The following is an 18,121-nucleotide window of genomic DNA, read 5'->3' as shown; positions in this document are numbered from 1 at the left end:
TTTTCTAAATCTACTATTAATAATTCCGTTGTCATAGCTAATGGAAATTCTACACCTATTCTAGGCTCTGGAAGTATTTCTCCCACAACTTCTCTGACTTTGTCATTTGTACTTCATGTTGCAACTTTTCATTCAATTTATCATCTGTTAGTTAGTTAACTAAAGCATTAAACTGCTTTGTGACCTTTACTCCCATTTTTTGTGTTTTCTAGGATCTTCACGAGGAAGACGATTGGTGGATGGTGTGAAAGGAACAAACTTTACTATCTGGACTATGTTGCCCCTGTTGCGGCTCTCTCTGATGATGATGTAGATGCTCTTTATCGATTAGGCCATCTATCTTTAGTTATATTAAAGCTTTTGTTTCCTTCTTTAAAGTCAATGTCTAGATTAAATTGTGAAGCGTGTGAGTTAGGGAAGCATCATCGTGCCACCTATCCTCCACACTCGGTCCCTCGTAGTGAGTCTTTGTTTTCTCTTGTTCATTCTAATATTTGGGGTCCTTGTAGAGTTAGTAATAGACATGATTTTCGATATTTTGTCACTTTTGTGGACGATTTCTCTCATCTTACATGGTTGTATCTTTTGAAGGATTAAACATAATTCTCAACTACATTTAAAAATTTTATTCATGAAATTCGGATTCAATTTTCTCTTCCTGTTAAAATATTTCGGTCTGATAATGCTTTAGAATATATACAACATGATATATTTACCCTTTGTGATTCCCTTGGAATGATTTATCAAACCAGTTGCTCATTCACTCCCCAACAAAATGGAGTGGCTAAACACAAAAGTCACCACCTTCTGGAGGTTGCGTGAGCTCTTCTGATTCAGATGAATGTTCCCAAGAATTACTGATGTGATGCCGTTTTGACTGTTGGTCATTTAATTAACCAACCGAATGCCTATGACTTTACTTTCTTAAAGATCTCCTTTTTCAGTTGTTTTTCCAAATAGAGAACCGTTTTTAGTTACACCCAAAATTTTTGGTTGTGTTTGTTTTGTTCATATACTAGATCTGTTGGATGGACTTTTCCCTCGTTCAGTCAAATGTATTTTTCTTTGGTACTCATGTGTTGTTATGATGCTGTTCATCGTAAACAATTTGTAAGTGCGGATGTGACTTTTTTTGAAGATACACCTTATTTCCTTAGTGCATCTATATCTGTTGAAAATCGTGTTTTAGATTTGCTCCCCTTATTCCTTCTATGGTTCCTTTCACTTGTAGTGTCCCTCTACAAGTTTATTAGCGTAGACATAAGTTGGCAAGGTGCATTGTTGATAGTACTACTCCTTTTGTAAATACTAGCGACTCTCCCCTGGTGGAGACTGAAGCTAGTTCTACTGATGTTCCCACTTCATCCTCTCCACCAGCGGATTATTTTAGTGGAGATCCTACGCCGACTTTAGATGACTTACCAATTGCTTTGAGGAAAGGTACTCGTACTTGTACTTTACGTTCTGACATTGCTTACCCTGTTTCCAATTTTGTATCTATTTCTCATTGACCTCCTCACGTTTGTTGCCTTGCACTTTCTCTGTCTTCTATTCATATTCCAACCCATCATTCCAAGACCCTTAAAGACCCTGGCTAGAAGGCCACCATGGATGGCTTTACAGTCTCGTAATACATGGTCCTTGGTAGACCTACCTTTTGGAAAAGATGTGGTCTGCTGTCGGTGGGTGTATATTGTTAAGTATTATTCTGGTGGTACAGTTGAAAGGCCCGCTTGGTGGCTAAGGGCTATACTCAAACATACAGTCTGGACTATTTTGAAACATTTTCTCCTGTGGCTAGACTTAATTCTATTTGTGTTTTGATTTCTTTAGCTATAAATTATGACTGGCCTCTATTTTAGCTTGATGTAAAAAATGCCTTCTTATATGGTGATCTTCGTGAAGAAGTTTATCTGAAGCAACCTCTAGGGTATGTTGTACAGGGGGAGGATAGTGTTCGTGTTTACAAACTTCATAAAGCAATTTATGGCCTTAAAGAGTCTCCACGAGCTTGGTTTGAGAAATTTAGCAAGACTGTGGAGTCCTTTGGATTTATACAGTGTTATTTTGATCACTCTATCTTTGTTAGATGACAGAGTGATTGTGTTGTCATTATGGTAGTTTCTGTTGATAATGTTATTCTTTCAAGCAATAACGTTGAAGCCATTCATATAGTCAAGGCACACCTACAAAAGTGTGTCCAAACCCTAACCTACAATATTTCTTGGGGATTGAGGTAGTCCGTAGTAAATAGGGAGTTAGTTTGTCACAAAGAAAATATGTCTTAGATCTTTTGACTGAGTTTGGCATGCTTGCATCTAAGCTTAGCGACATTCCCATGGATCCTTAGTTAAAGTTAGGACAAGATGATGGTGATTTGTTGGATGATGTCCATCGTTACAGGAGTCTTATTGGGAAACTTATTTATTATATTGTTACTCGTCGTGATAATTCTTATTCTGTTGGTATGCTGAGTCAGTTTATGCAATCTCTTAGGAAGGCTCATTAGGATGCAACAATTTGAGTTCTTTGATATCTCTAGAGTGTGCCTGGGAAATGGTTCATCTATCAACTACATCAAAGTATGGACTTGGTCGCCTTTTCTGATGCGGATTGGGTTGGATCCGTCATTGATCGCTGGTCTACTACATGTTATTGTACCTTCCTTGGTGGAAATCTTGTGACTTGGAGGAGTAAGAAGCAATCCACTATTACCCGGTTTAGTGCTGAAGTCGAGTATAGGGCCATGGTCCACACTGCTGCTGAATTAATGTGGCTTCGTTCCTTATTAGAAGAGATGGGGTTCACAGTTTCTGCTCCTATGAGAAGGTTTTGTGACAATTAGGCTGCGACTTATAGTGCTTGTAATCCAGTGTTTCATGAGAAGACGAAGCATATAGAGGTTGACTGTCATTTTGCGCGTGATGCAGTCAAGAAAAAGCTTATAGAGACTCCCTTTGTTAGCTCTATTAACCAGCTTGATGATCTCTTCACTAAAGCTCTATTTCGACCCAATTTCCAACCTATTTGTTGCAAGCTGGGCATGAGAGACTTGTATGTTCTAGTTTGAAGGGGAGTGTTGAAGTAATGGACTGTTTTATTGTTCACGTGAACAATAACGTGAATAATATTATGCTATGATGCTTGCTTCCTTTTTTAGATATGCTACTTTACTTTCTATTCTAGTGTACAAATCTTGCTACACAAGTTTTGGGAGTTTCTAGAAAGTATAATTTATAGTTTGATATTTTTTTTTAGAGGATAAGTTTCTTGTCTCTCAAGTTGTATGCTAAGCACTTGAATTCTATAAATAAAGGAAGCTTGCAATTCTAGTTTTACTTTAGCTAGAATCGTAGACTTCTTCTGTGGTTCTCTCTTCTCTCTTTTCTTTTCTCGCATTCAAACACTCTTTTGGTTGTTTAAAGCTTGATTTCTAACAACTCTCTTTGAGGATACCCTGTATTTTGATCCTAATTTGTTATTTGAAGATGATAAGTTTTACCCTTCCTTTACTTGTCGTGGTACCATTTCCTATGTAGACACCCCTATTGGAAGAGTTGCCTAAGGGAGAAGTGGATTGTGGTAGATCTGTAAATGGATAGCCGAAATCTGCCTCCGAATTTGCATTCGTATTTGTTTAAGGGTATCAGTATCTGAATTTTTTTTTTATCGGAAAATATCCGTATCTGTCCGCTAAGCAACCGGATTCGGATTCGGATAGTTGCTTATCGGATTGGATAATATCTAGATATAAATTTATCCAAATAGAGTAAGGTATTCAACATTTTTTCCTTTAAAAAGGGATGATAATCGGATTAGGATACCGGAAATCGGTAATTGGATAATCGGAAATCCGAAATTATTCACTTAAAATAAAGTATTAAACACTTTTCTCTAAAAAAGGGGCTAATAATCGGATTCGGAAACCGGTAATCGGAAATGAAAATATAAAAAAATGACAATCACCAATCAATAATCGGATAGTTTATCAGATCGGATTATTATCGGATATCCAATAAAGTTTCTAATTCAAATTCGGATGCCTTCTCTAAATTTCTGTTGGATTCAAATTCGGATAGCGGTTTTGCTAATGGGATTCAGATTCGAATACTGGTATATCCGAGCCAAGCCGATCCGTTTATAGGTCTAGATTGTGGTTCCCTTGAAGAACCACTTGTAGTTCCTGGACTGGATGAGGTGCTAGTTCAATGTCCATCGGTATAAGTTTATCAACTGGCAGAAGAAACAAAAATAGTCATATGGTATAGTTGTTGACATTACTTTTTCTATAGATCCTTCTTTAACATCTGATAATCTTGTTGATCTTCCTATTGCTTTGAGGAAAGGTTAGCGTTCTTGTTCCTAACGGTTAGATGTGTGTATCTTATTTCTCATTATGTTACTACGCTTCACTTGCCTATTCATTATCATAGTTTTACTATATCTCTGTCTTATATTACTATTCCCTTTACATACTCTAAGCCTTTCTCTGATCTGGGTTGGAAAGCTGCAATGGAGTCCGAAATTGAGGCTCTACATTCTAGGGATACTTGGACTCTTGTGGATTTGCCTCCGGGTAAGAACCTTGTTAGATGTGTTGGGTTTTTGTTATTAAACATGTAGTCGATGGATCTGTGGAGCACTTGAAAAGTGCGATTAGTTGCAAAGGCGCGTACTCAGACTTATGGTGTAGATTTTTTTGTAACCTTCTCCCCCTGTAGCCCATTTGAATTCTGTACGTATTTTATTATCATTGGCGGCTAATTTAGGGTGGCCTCTTCATCAGTTAGATGTCAAAAATGCATTTTTGTATGGAGATCTGGCTAAAGAAGTGTATATGGAGCAACTTCTTGGATTTGTTGCTTGGGGGGGAATTCTACTAAAGTATGTCAGCTATATAAGTCGATTATGGATTGAAACAGTCCCCAAGAGGATGGTTTGAAAAATTCAGTTTGGAACTATTTGAAGTGGGATTTTCCAGTGTTATTCGGATTATTCTGTCTTTATAAGAAAGACAAAAATCTGGAATTTTGTTATTAATTGTTTATGTGGATGGTATATTTGTTTCTTGGAGTGACAATGCAGGCATTGATGAAGTAAAGAAGTTTCTAAGTGCTCGGTTCCAGATAAAAGACTTGGGGGCATTGCAATATTTTTATTGGAATTGAAATTCTTTGGAGCATTCATGGGATCAGCCTTTCTCAGTGAAAGTATGTGCTGGACTTGTTGATTGAAACTGGTATGCTTGGGTGTCAGCTTGTTGGTTCGCCGATGGATCCTTATCTCAAACTCACCAAAGATGGAGCAGAGGATTTTGCGAACCCTTGGAGATACAGACGATGATTAGGGAAACTTATATTTCTTACTGTGACTCGCTCAGCCTTGTCGTATGCTATAGGGATTGTTAGTTAGTTCATGCACTCCCCTAAGAGGCCTTATTGGGATGCTGTGATGCATATCTTACAATATTTGAGAAAGGCTGTAGGAAAAGGGTTTGTGTACGAGAGAAATGCATATCTTAAGTTGTGTGCTTATTTGTAGATTGGGTAGGATCGAAAGATGATCTGAGATCCACTTGTGGTTACTATAATTTCGTTAGAGGAAATTTGGTTACTTGGAGGAGTAAGAAGCAAGTTACAATGGCTAATCTAGTGGTGAGGCAGAGTATCGTGCTATGGCTCGCACGGTGTTAGAAATTTTTTGGATTAAGTCCTTTCTAAAAGAAACTGGTATTGAAATTGAAGAGCTAGTTGAGATGTTTTGTGATAATCAGGCAGCGATCCACGTCGCCACTAATCCAGTGTTTCATGAGAGGACCAAACACGTTGAGGTGGATTTTCATTTTGTGCGAGACAGTCATGAGGTGAGTCATAGCTACATCCTATGTCGCTTCTGTTGAACAAGTTGGAGACATCGTCTTTAAGTCCTCACCTGGTCCAGCTTTTGAGGAAGGATGCTGCAAGCTGGGAGTTCGTGATCAATACTCTCCAGCTTGAGGGAGGGTGTTGCGATTCATGTGTTACAGAAAAGGAAAGTGAGAATCGTGTTGACCACGCTATGTATGAGTCTTGGAGAACATGCTATTACTGAATAGGAAAGTTTAGGTGCCATATAAAATTAGAAAGAGTTGATTTTGTTACAGATTTTCTTGCAGATTTAGTCTCATATTGTCTTTCCTTTTTGGGGGACAGATTTAGGACCTTTGAAGGTTGGTTTTATTTTTGGAATGTATCTAAATTAGTAGGATGGATTTTCCATCGGTTCTTAATCTGATTTTAGGGATGTAATCTTCTCTATGAATAAAGCCTCTTGAGGGGAGAGACAAAACTATTGGAGAGTCGTCTCTGCCTCTTCTTCTTCTTCTTGTTCTCTTCTCTTCTCTTCTGTTGCTTCTTCTTCTTCTTGTTCTCTTCTCTTCTCTCTTCTCCTCTCTTCTCTTCTGTTGCTTCTTCTCTTCCGCGGCCACTCTTCAGTAGAAGGTGCTGGTATTGTTACAGGGCTAATGGAGCTGCTGATGCCCAGCATTAGGATGATTGATGGAAATATTCCACACTTAGTTTTTTAGGTAGCTTTAATTCTTGTAAGGGGTGGCAGTGTGTAAATTCAGCTAACACTAAGCAGATGTAGAAGGGTCTTACTGTTTACTTATGTATTTATTTATCAGCTTTTAGATTTGAACATGGCGGAGAGGCCTCCATGATTTAGAGTAGCTTCTGATGTCTCAATTGTCCAAGTCATAGGATTAATTGGGGGCAGTTCTCTGGCAAGTTATTCTGTTCTTGCTGCAAGCTTTCCTTTCCTCTTTGGACAGCTTTGGTCTCCTTCTCCTCTTCTCTCTCCCTCCTTAAGTTGTTGGGGCACAGCCTAGGCGATTAGGCGATAAAGTGGCACCTAGGCGGCAAAACGGCGACCAAAGCAGTTGGGGCAAATTTCTTCAATACAACTACTTTTCAAATGATAAATTTCTATTATAAGCTAAACAATCATTCCAAAATCATAATTATGAAAGATTATCCCAAAAATAAAAATAAAAATAAAAATTACAAACGTAAGTTTATCTCATCAAGCATCATAACATATGACCATGAACTATTATCCAATTATAAATATGAAAATGAAAGTAGTAATTATAACCTCTATGATATTGTGATGCCAAATAAGTGCCATGTGCCTAGACCCTATGAGCATTCCAAAAATAACCTTGTGCCTTTTTCCCCGGCTTTTTCTTCGTAAATCGGTAAATGAATAATTTTTGAATCCGAATCAGAATTTGATATGCCCCATTTTTACCACTTTTTTGACCCAACGCGATAATCTAATAGATCACATTATTCCGATTTCCAAATCATTCTCCATTTAATGATTCATTGATTCCTGAATCTGAAATGAATAACTATTAAATTTATAAATGGCTTTGTAGAATAAAATTTAATGGTACAAAATGTGACTGCTTGAGCGCTTTGGCGGCAATACGGAGCCCAAGGCGACAAAGCGATAGCGCCTAGGAGATAAAGTGACTGAAAAATTGCATGTTGAAAAAGTGGTTGGCAATATGGCAGTTCAAAAACTGCCTAGCCGCCTAGGCGGATGCTTTGACAACAATGATACATACATGGATACAAGGTTTGCTATTTGTGGCAGTCTGGTTTATCATCCCCTGGAAGGTGTTATAGTCTGTTCTTTAATTTTTTTATTGTGCTATTGTTTTCCTATTTAGATGAAACAACACAGGTTCATTTGTAACTTCAGGGAAGGTAGTGCCACTCCAACAACATTAGGGATTTTGTTGTAAATGCGGTAAGTTAATTGTTTGCATTTCATCCTGATGTATGGTTTTTTTACTTCCAATTTCAAGGTTTGCTGGTTTGGGTGCTGGGCTTGCATGGGGAACGATGAAAGAGTCCACCAAGAGGCTTGTATTCGGAACAAGTAATTCACAAGATAAACAATCTGCCTTCTCACCATTCTTATCTGAACAAAATGCAGAGCGTTTGGCTCTTGCACTGTGTAGAATGCGTGGTGCAGCACTCAAATTGGGACAGATGTTGAGCATTCAAGATGAATCACTTGTACCTGCACCGGTAGGTACTCTTCTCTCTTTTCTGGTGTTTATAGTTTTTGCTTCTTATTTCAATAAACTCAAACACTGAAAGCATGTGAGGAAGCATTCCTTTCTTGTTCATAAGTAACCTAACTTTGCTTTAATGTGGTCAATCAACTTCTTAGAAAGGAAAAGACCAATGCTATATTTTCTAGTTTCTAGTGATGGTATATGTATGTGTGCAGTTGTGTCAGCATGAAAGTTTTTTCTTCAGAACACAGGAAAAGATAACCAGCGGTTGCATCTTACAAATTGTAGTTATTATAAATTATTATTGCATACATTTTGTGGTTGCAAGATGTGCCAAAAGTCCATCCCTTATGGGAAGCTACAAAAGCATGCATTGCACTAGGCTGTGGCCTTTCCTTTTCTCAGATCAAAGATGCATCATGCAATTTAGATTGAAGGTAATTGTACTGAAAACTATGGATAAATTTCCCGTTAAAAGTTTTTTAATGGCAAGTGTCAAAGTAACCTATAGTTTGTGCCATGAAACTATGATGTTTTATGTATTCAGATATGCTGGTCTACTTGTTAGACCCTGTCATTCCCTAAACACTATTCTCATCCTGTTTATGGGCATAGTTCGAAATTTTGCCCCATCTGGCGAGATGGGTGAAATACTGAGATTTTGTCAATTTTGGAAAAAACTTTTTCTTTCAAATTTCAAGTGAATGTTTCAGTGGGTTTTTGAGATTATTTTGGCCTGTTTTCTTGTGTGCAACCTATTTTGAGGCCAATAAACACAATGGGACTGTTATTTTTGCCTAAAACCTAGCCCAAAATAGTCTTCTTGATTAGCACATGCCCGATTGTATGCGAGCGAAACTAGAAGTCTGGAATATGAATTTTGATTTTCATTAAAATGCAACAAAAAAGGCGACAACTAAAATTCAATATACAAGTGTAGGGTAGAAGTGGTGGGAACAGAGAGTGCCCCTATGGCCAAACCCCAATGTAGGCCTCAAGACCCACCTAAACATGCTGGCCGAACCCCATTCCTGGGGTATTTTTGTCACTTTTCCAGCCCTTTTTAGGGCTCAAGATGGGTATGGTTGAAACTCTCAAGGTTCATGGATCTATTTTCTTAATTTGGGTTAGTATTTTGTAGTTGTGAAAGAGTCCCACTCCATTTTAATTCTCATTTAATTTGTGTTTGAGTGAGTTTCCACTAGTTAAGTTGTGGATGAGAATAAAAAGTAGAGTAGACAAAATGTTGTGGTTCTCTTTAGGAGGGCCGCGGCAGATTTTTGAAGAGTTCTTCATCAACAATCAACAATCAATTTCAAGTTCCAGAAGCTATTAATAAATTCTGGCATCTTCTTCAAGCCTCCATCATCTTCTCAACCCTCACAGCAGCCTACCTTCAACTCCAAGTAAGTAAACAGAAACCCCAACCCTTTCCTAACCCCTCCCTCTTCCTCTAGACCACCTGCATGGCTGCATAACATCTCCTCACCTCCCCATATACTTCTTTTAGTTTCCAATTTTTTTGGAATTTTCGAACTTTTTCTTAGACCCAAAATTCAGGGTCAGATTTACAGCAATCTAACCGTTAGATCTGTCCCAAACTTTACGCACATCACCCCCTAGCCCTAGTGACCCTCCATGCTAATATCAACCCAATTGGACCAAACCCTAACCCTAACCAAGAGTCCTAAGCCAAGTGAGAGCACCTTCTTGTTCTCGTGTTGCTTGTACTCTACACTCATGAATCATCATGTTGTAATGTTCTACTGATAACTGTTATGGATGGTATTGTGAACAATTTAAGTTCCTTGATGTGTTCTATGATTCTATCACTTTAAACTTACGTTTTCGTTTATGTCAATTAATGGTTTTGTTTTTCATGTTTTATAAGACTGAATGCTTGTTCCTTTAGCTTTTCAGTTTCAAAGTTAGGGTTGAGTTGGATCTCATACATAGAAATCTAAGGCCACTAGTGTGTTTAGAAGGCCTAAAATGGGCTAAATACCAAGTTCCATCCCAACTTGACCCCTAAACCCCCCGAGATGGGTCCTCGAGTTGGCCTTTTTTTAACCTGATCTCAACCAAGATCTTGTGAGATCTTGGTTTTCTACCTGGCCAAGACCCTCGAGACCGAGATTTTGAACCATGCCTCAAGGTCTGTGCCACCTCACCTGCAATGTAATTGCAAATGCATCTTATGTTAGCAATCTAACTTGATGACGTCAAGTCTAGGAGAGTTAGTGCAGTTTGGCTGCCTAAAACACAATCTCAGGTGTAGGGATGATTCATCCCTACACCAGCACCATTAGGTGTTGGGGACCACCTTATGCCAGCATCTAAATATCATTGGTTTAGGTTTAGGTTAAGGTTATTTTGTTTTTAATTATCCTACCTGTTTTATTTAAGTCTTATTTGAAGTTGCAGTTCAATTAGGAAAGCTAAAGTTATTGTTTGTGTGAAAGGCAACCGTGAACAATTACTCTAGTTTCTATTTTAGTCCTAGTTCTAAACCAAGTCTTATGTCAGTCAATGTGCCTATATAATTTATGTAATTGCTCAGTCGAGCCCATGATCTTATTAATGAAAGTTTTATTTTGAGCATTGTTGCTTTGCAAGCTAGTGTTACTAATTCCCTATGTCTCTCCTATGGTTGCCACAAGTTGTCTCCTTCCATCTCCATTAAAGATGCTTTAAGAGTGTCAGAAAGTTTGCAAGTTCAAGAATTAAGTCAAGCTTTCCAGTGGTTGTTCTTCAATAAAAGTGAGTTATTCTTCTTCTAATCCTCTAAATTTCTTGAACCCTATTTTCCCCTTTCTATGAATCGTTTTCTCTAAACATTAGCTATTAACACTTATCTCCATTCCAAATTAACTATTAAAATCCTTAGGAAATCTATCCCATGCCTATACATATCATCCCCTTCCTGGCAAGAGTGCATATTAAATTACCATTCAGGATCCAAGGTTTTAATCCCTTTCTTTGATTTTCATACTCCCCAAATAACCCAAAATTCAAACATAGCTGTCCCAAAAAACTGTCCCAAACTTTAGGTATCATCCCCATGTATCCTTAACCTGACTTCTCTCCTAGTTTCATCAGTGTCCAACCACTATAACGTATGTTCTTATGTACCCCAACAAACTACGCCAAAATCCTAGAACCCTAACCTTATTAATTGAGATCCTGGAAGATTGGCCCGTAGTTGATCTTATTCAATCTAGGATTATGTCACTATTGGGTTTGCAGCCTTTATAAATTCGCTTTGAGGGCTAGTAACAGATTACATTTTATTGAGTCAAAATTTGCTTTTGCATACATGCTGCCTAGACAGATCTGATCCTAGGAGAGGCTGCGTATTGTAGTACCGTATTTAAATGATAAAAACAAGAGCCAAACAAGCTTCCCGCAGAATGAATTCCAGATTTGGAAAAGAGTATCACTGTATCAGTGACACAAAATGAAATGGTAAGCAATATCTTAATGGTAACTTTAGAAGAATGTTGTAACAATTTGTCAGATTTGTACATTCACAATAAGAACAAAACTGTAGGTCAAAATTGAACTAGGCTGTAGTGAAGATTACCAAATAGAGATGGCAGTTCTGATTAGCAGCTGAAAACAGAGAATGCATCACTAAAATAAACTTGTTTAATGGATGAGGGAAGTGATGGAACAGTAAGGACAACCGAAATACCACCCAGGCTTCACACTACAAGGTGGATTGGTTGGATTTACATCAATTTTCCTTGATCAAACACAAGGGGGTTCCATAAGAACCAACTTGCAAATAGCACTTTCAAATTCAATTAGGAGTGAGGTGCCTCAACCCTCTTACATAAGTTCCTTTATATAGCTAATCTAAAGACTTAGAAATCAAATATGTTATCTAACTCTCAGTTAACACCCACCAACAGGAGTATTAACTCAAATTTAACATTGACTCGACTAGTAACCAACTCTTGATAAAGGAAAAAGGTTCGCCGGCAGTGGAGTTTCTTATTTCATGCTAGTGTGCTACGGCTCCTTTTCAAATCTCCTTTCATATTAGACAAGACTTGGGCTTAGGCTTAGCCCATGAAGACCATAATATGTGGGATTCTTAACTAACTTTAGTGTCATAATCCTTGCCCGTTTATATCAGACCCCTTGGGCTTCTTCTTTCGAGCATGCCCTCATCCCCACATCACTACAGGTGGGCTTAGATGAAGCTTAACTCCTCTGATTGTGGAATCAGCCTGCTTTATCCATCATACGTCCCTATTATTTTAGTATTGTATCCCCCCTGCTCCTTTGATCTGTTGATGTGAACCAAATTCTGGGGTTTAGTTGTTGGATTATTGTCCTAGAATCAAGCTCGCTTCAGGATCCTCTCTCTTGAGAACCAACAGACTTCTAGGGCTGTAATTGGCCTTTAGTGTATGGTTTTGCAGCACTAGATAGTAATGAGGGTTGGGTTACCGAGGTGGTCATTTGGGCGTAGAAAAGGCTGCCAGACCTTGTGAAGTCTGTTGACAGGCTACCAAGGTGGTCATTTGGCTGCATTGGCTGAGTGTGGAATGAGGATTTGATGCCCCTTTTGAAGTTTAGGACAAGCTGATTTTTGAGTGTCCTTTCTGATGTCGAAAACTACGCTTTTCAATTGCAACCCTAGGTTTTGGTTTTCCTGTGACCTGACAGGATTGGAGGCAGGTGAAGGCCACGACGGTGTGGAGGATGTTGCTAAGGCAGCTTGAGCAGGGTTTCCTGAGTTTGCGACATTAATTTATGGCTCGTCTGTAATTAACTCACGAGTAGCAGCATCAGCAGTAGGAAGAGTGCATTGTAGAATAGATCCACATGAAAGCACTAACTGGTCTCCAGTGCCATAAGAAACTGTACCAGCATCTGCCGCTCTCTATGGGAGATATAGCTGTCTAGTGCTTGATGATTATGTGGTTCCATCCAGCGCAAACTGACTCAATATGTAGTCATTTGATTATAGAACTTAGGTCCTGCTTGTCACATCAATTTGCCATTTCCAACTGATATTGTTTTGCAAAATTAGATTCAAGTTACATCTGCCACAAATAATCCCAAGCTTCTGTTGCTGTGTCATACTGAACAATTCATTCCATTGTCATATTGATACAACCAAACGATTTCAAAATTTTTGACCAAAATCTATTTGTTATTCATTGCATTAAAGAATCTGGCCTGAAAAGCTGAATAAGTAGCAGCTTCTAATAAATATTCCACCAGCATCCAGCATCTAATCTTCTCACCAGCTATCCATATGGGCCCCACACCACTTTTCAGGTAAACAGTCGCTTCTGAATTTTACTTCGGTTCCCATATTCTTAGTGCTTCAATCTACATACATATCACTCCATGCTGGTGCATCGCTTCGTATCTTTGTTGCACATGGCTGAACCATCTCAATTGAATTGTGTTATCACTTACAATTGCTTCTTCAGTGTTCCCTTGAAAGCATTTGTTTCTTACCTAAATCTTCCTAGTATTCCTGTTATGTCACAAGCATTAAAGTATTTCTCTTGTTTCAACCAACTTCACTATTTTTGTACCCTTTGTCCTTTTTAACTGCTCAACCTAACTTTATTAGGTAGGTAAGCATAGCTGTCAACAATGTTTAAAAGCTCGTCTCATCTTGGTGTCTCAACAAGTTCAAGACAACCAAGATGCTGAGATTTCGCCGAAATATCGAAACATGGTACATTTCGGTTGAGTGTTTCGGTGGGTTTTAGCTGATTTTTGGGCCGTATTTTTTGTGTGCAGCCTAATTTGAGGCCAATAAATAAAATGGAAGTGTAACTTTTGACTAATACCTAACACAAACTAGTCTTTTTGATTCACACATGCTCGGCTGTATACTGATGAAACTGGATTATGTATTTTCACAAATCGAAACATGGATATACAAGAAAAGATTGAAGCTTTCATTAGAATGTAAGAACAAATATTGAGGAGTTAGTCAAATCTCAATAATAATTTATAAATTACAAATTACAATTTATTTATACAACCCCTCAAAATTTTCAAAATTTCACCGAAATTTCTGAAATTTTCTGACCATGTTTCGTCTCGCAAAGGCCAAGATGGCCAAGATTTTGCAAGATTATTTTGAACCATGGTTGTTAAAATGGCAAGGCATCCAAGGGGGGCAAAGAAAGCCAAGGTGACACTAAACAAGGCAACAAGGCGAAACCTGGTCACCTAGAACCGTAGAATGGCCTTGACGCCTAGGCATCGCCTTGACAACTATGATTGGAAGTCTGAAGTTAAGTCTTAAGATTCAAATGAATTTGGGTTTGGAAGGTCTACTGACACAAAACTCAGAACATGCTAACAGAAAAACAGATTTAACAGCAGCATAAATGATGAAATTTTCATTTCAAGCACTGCAAATTCACTTTTAGGATTCATATAAATTTAGTAAAAGATACATAGTCAATACCATCCTTTGTTGTCTTGCAAGTTGGAGTGTTGTGATCAAGTGCTAAGTTACTAACAAGAATGTATCGTCGGTGCCACCTTTTTGAATCTCCATATCTGTTGATGCTATAATTTAAGCCAAAAATGGGAAAATCAGGATTGATAGAAAGGGAATAGGGGTGAGGGAGAGGGTAATAACCTATGATAGAAGAACTAGATAAGCAAAACAGGCTTGGCTTATAGCTTAAGACCGACTTGGTTTCACCCCAAAGTTTGCATCGGATCATTCATGCTGTGAAGAATGGAGGAAATAGCTCGAGCACCAACATCTATCATGCCTTCAACTCCATTATGGTCTTTTAACCATACCAAGCCCCCTTCTTCCACCAACAGGGGGAAAAACCAAAAAGAAAAAAGAAAAAAAGAAAAAAAATTAGGAAAAGAGGAAAATTAACTCCCTGATAACTACTCCAGCAGCAACTTCCTATTATACTGCACTTGTTATTACAACATTAGTGCATTCAACACCAAATAAAATAAAAATACAAAAAATATAACAAATTAAACAGAAATATGCATTCATACAAGTTAATGAGGGCCCTCCAGTCACAATGAACTTATGTGTGGCTAGTACGTCTGTCTGCTGTGGTATGTCCTAAATACTTGAGTGATGTCCTCATTGTTATCACTCCTTGCCAATGCTCTCTTTGACTTTTGTTGCATGTTGCTGACGCCTCGCAACTGACTTTGCTTCATATTGCTAGTTACTGTGCTCCAATGTTCACTCAAATGCAATCATTTCTTACCAAAGCCTTCCAAGTATTGTTTTTGTTGGATGAATACTTAATAGCATTGTTGCTCATCCATCTTGGTCAGTAACATTGATTTTATGTTTATTGCAACTTATGTCCTAAAGTTACAGCTCTATGAAGCATATTTTTTTTTGGGTAATTGTGTTGTAGAATCTATCATGAATGCTGCTGGGATGTCATTTGGCAAATATTTTTAAGGGAATAATGAAACTAGGGTATCCTATGGAACCCCTAGTTTTTTTAGTAATTTCACATTCATGCTTATGGTGGGATTTTTCATGGGGGAAAAAAGGGAAAGAAACTACCAACAGCAGTGTTATTCCTCATGTGATTGCCCCTTCTTGTGTAATCTATAGATATTGGCTGCTTTGGATATTGTTCGTCAAGGTGCGGATGTCATGCCAAGGAACCAGCTCAATCATGTTTTGGATAATGAATTAGGTCCAGACTGGTCCATGAAGCTGCAGAGTTTTGATTATGAGCCATTGGCTGCTGCAAGTATAGGCCAGGTGATTTGGGTTACTGAACTGTTGTACTCGTTTGGTTATTTTCCTTTGGGTGAATTATTCATTTGAATATATGACTCACTTGGTTCCTTTCATATCTGCTTCTGTATTCACCACTATTTTTCACTAGATTCATTGATATTTAACATTGTAAAATTAGTGGCAGCCCTGGCACTGGGTTGCAGCCTTTTTAATCAGATTCCCCATCCTTCACTCTATTAGAAACTATGCACAATCAAGATGATGCAGCCTGGTTGTTTATACTAAGGGCCTATAGTACATGGAATGTGTGATTGAGATGCAAGGCAAAGTGATACATGCTAGCAGCACTTTGCTGTGGTCCCACTTCTAGTTGGGGATCTGTATCTCACTTTCTTGTTTTATAGGTGGATCCCTAGTTTCAATCAAGGTTTCATCTATGTTGAGACACTGAAATTTCAACATTTCGTCTGGAACGTTGGCGAAACTTGTAAGAAGATTGTGCTAGGTTTCATTTTTTTTGGGGGGGGGGGGGGGGTGTTAAGGCTGATTTTAACCTGGTTTTTGGTGGACAACCTATTTTAAGGCCAATAAACACGTTTCCAAGATTATTTTTGAGTAAAGCATAACACAAATTGGTTTTCGTGATTCGAACATGCTCGGTTGTATGGGGACAAAATTGAGTTTTTTACTTTTACAAATGTAACATGGTTGAAGCATAAATTGACATAAATGAGAAGCAATTTTAGTTGATAATTGAGAAAACCTTTGCATGACAAACACATAAGACATAAGTAGAACATCCTAAAGTAGTTAGATCTCAACTACAATTTACAAATTACAAAACACCAAGTTCAGAGTCATAATTCATAACAAATGCAAAGCCAAACAAAATCCTAATACCTAGGCTAATAGAAGCTACTATATCGGCCTTCTTAATCCCACTACAAGTCTTTTGGGTGCGTTGTGAGCTGCGCTTTGACTGTGCCACATACCAAGGTGCAAAATTTCACTGACATAAGGTGTTTCGATGGCTGGCAAAACCACCAAAACCCCAAATTGTCTGTGAAATTTCCGCTGACATTTGACAGGGTCTTCGGTGAAATTTTGCCCCCTAATTTTGGGGGGTATTTAAGTTCATATTTGCCTTTTTTTGTTGTCTAGCCTAATTTGAAGCCAATAAACACACTTGGAGTGTTATTTTGGCTTAAAACATCACCTAAAGTAATGTTCTTGATATACACATGCCCGGTTGTATGCAGGCAAAATTGGAAGTTTGGATAACTCATAAACTATATAGACATGCAAAGAGAACACAAGTAGACAACTAGTGAAGAGAAGTACTAAAGTTTACGATTCATTATACAAATATACAATTAGTGAAGTTAGCTATATAGATACAACATATAAGATATAACAGAAGTACACCAGTGTAGGCAAGTACATAGGAAGTCATGCAATCATCTTAAATCTCAATACCAAGTACTGTGCCTAGGTGGATCCATCTCTTCACTCTCCGATGTCATACCCATAGTGGAAAGCATTCTCTCCCCCAACCATTGTATATACTCATCCCATCCCATCCCATTTGACACTAATGGTGGTTCAGATAGTCTTGAACTGCAGCTCTACGGTGGTCATCTTCCGCCTCCAAGAGAACTTTGATGATAAGGAAGTGAGAATAGGGCCAAGGAAGGTGTTGTGCTGCAATGGTGGTGGTGCTAGTGACTGTGCATATGGTGGGTCTATTTGCCACCCAAATATGGACTCTGCAACTAACCCTGGCCCCAAGAGACCATGTTCATGGTGCGAACCACTAGTGGGGATACCTATACCCATACCATAATGTCCATGAGGGGGAGGGACACCAAAAAGACTGATAGCCCTATAAACATATCTGGAGCCTATAGACTTATCCAAGCTCATGGATCCCATCGCTCCTGCTAAGCTGTCCTTCTGATCCGAACTTGAAGGACGAACTTGAAGGATTTACGTAAGAACCGTACGATCTGTAAGATCCACGTGGAAAGGTGACATCATCATAACCACCTCCGTGCTATTTCTTATGGCCCTTCCCCTTTTGACTGTAGGTCGTAGTACGACCATGTTGACACTAACCATGATCTTGAACTTGGGTGGCATATGTGAACGGAGTCTCCCCAGTGTTTCTCAGTGGGGGATGCTGTGTCTCTTGTAGTGGAACCTGCAAATGCTTTTTGAGTCCTCCACCACCACTACCCACACCATCATCATCATCATTTGAATCCTCCGAATCGGACTGGGACTGCGAGCCAGTGTGTTATATGAATCGTCGTGTTGTGTAC

At 38.5% G+C, this 18,121-nt stretch overlaps 1 protein-coding gene across 2 annotated transcripts in view; it reads left to right on the top strand.

Annotated features, from left to right (window-relative positions):
• The window catches only part of ABC1 (ABC transporter 1), a 59,311-nt gene that overhangs the window by 7,021 nt on the left and 34,169 nt on the right, over nt 1-18,121 (top strand). For both annotated transcript variants that reach the window (XM_089164830.1, XM_089164829.1), the window contains exons 2-3: nt 7,856-8,081; nt 15,669-15,821. In XM_089164830.1, coding sequence (XP_089020956.1) covers nt 7,856-8,081; nt 15,669-15,821 — 379 coding nt within the window. The remainder of the gene's footprint in view (nt 1-7,855; nt 8,082-15,668; nt 15,822-18,121) is intronic.

The sequence above is a fragment of the Hakea prostrata genome, chromosome 8 (genome assembly GCF_041222555.1).
Source record: "Hakea prostrata isolate BN-2017 chromosome 8, UWA_Hpros_2, whole genome shotgun sequence".
NCBI classification, from domain to species: domain Eukaryota; kingdom Viridiplantae; phylum Streptophyta; class Magnoliopsida; order Proteales; family Proteaceae; genus Hakea; species Hakea prostrata.
Note: the sequence above shows the minus strand (reverse complement) of the source record. Positions and strands in the feature narration are given on the sequence as shown.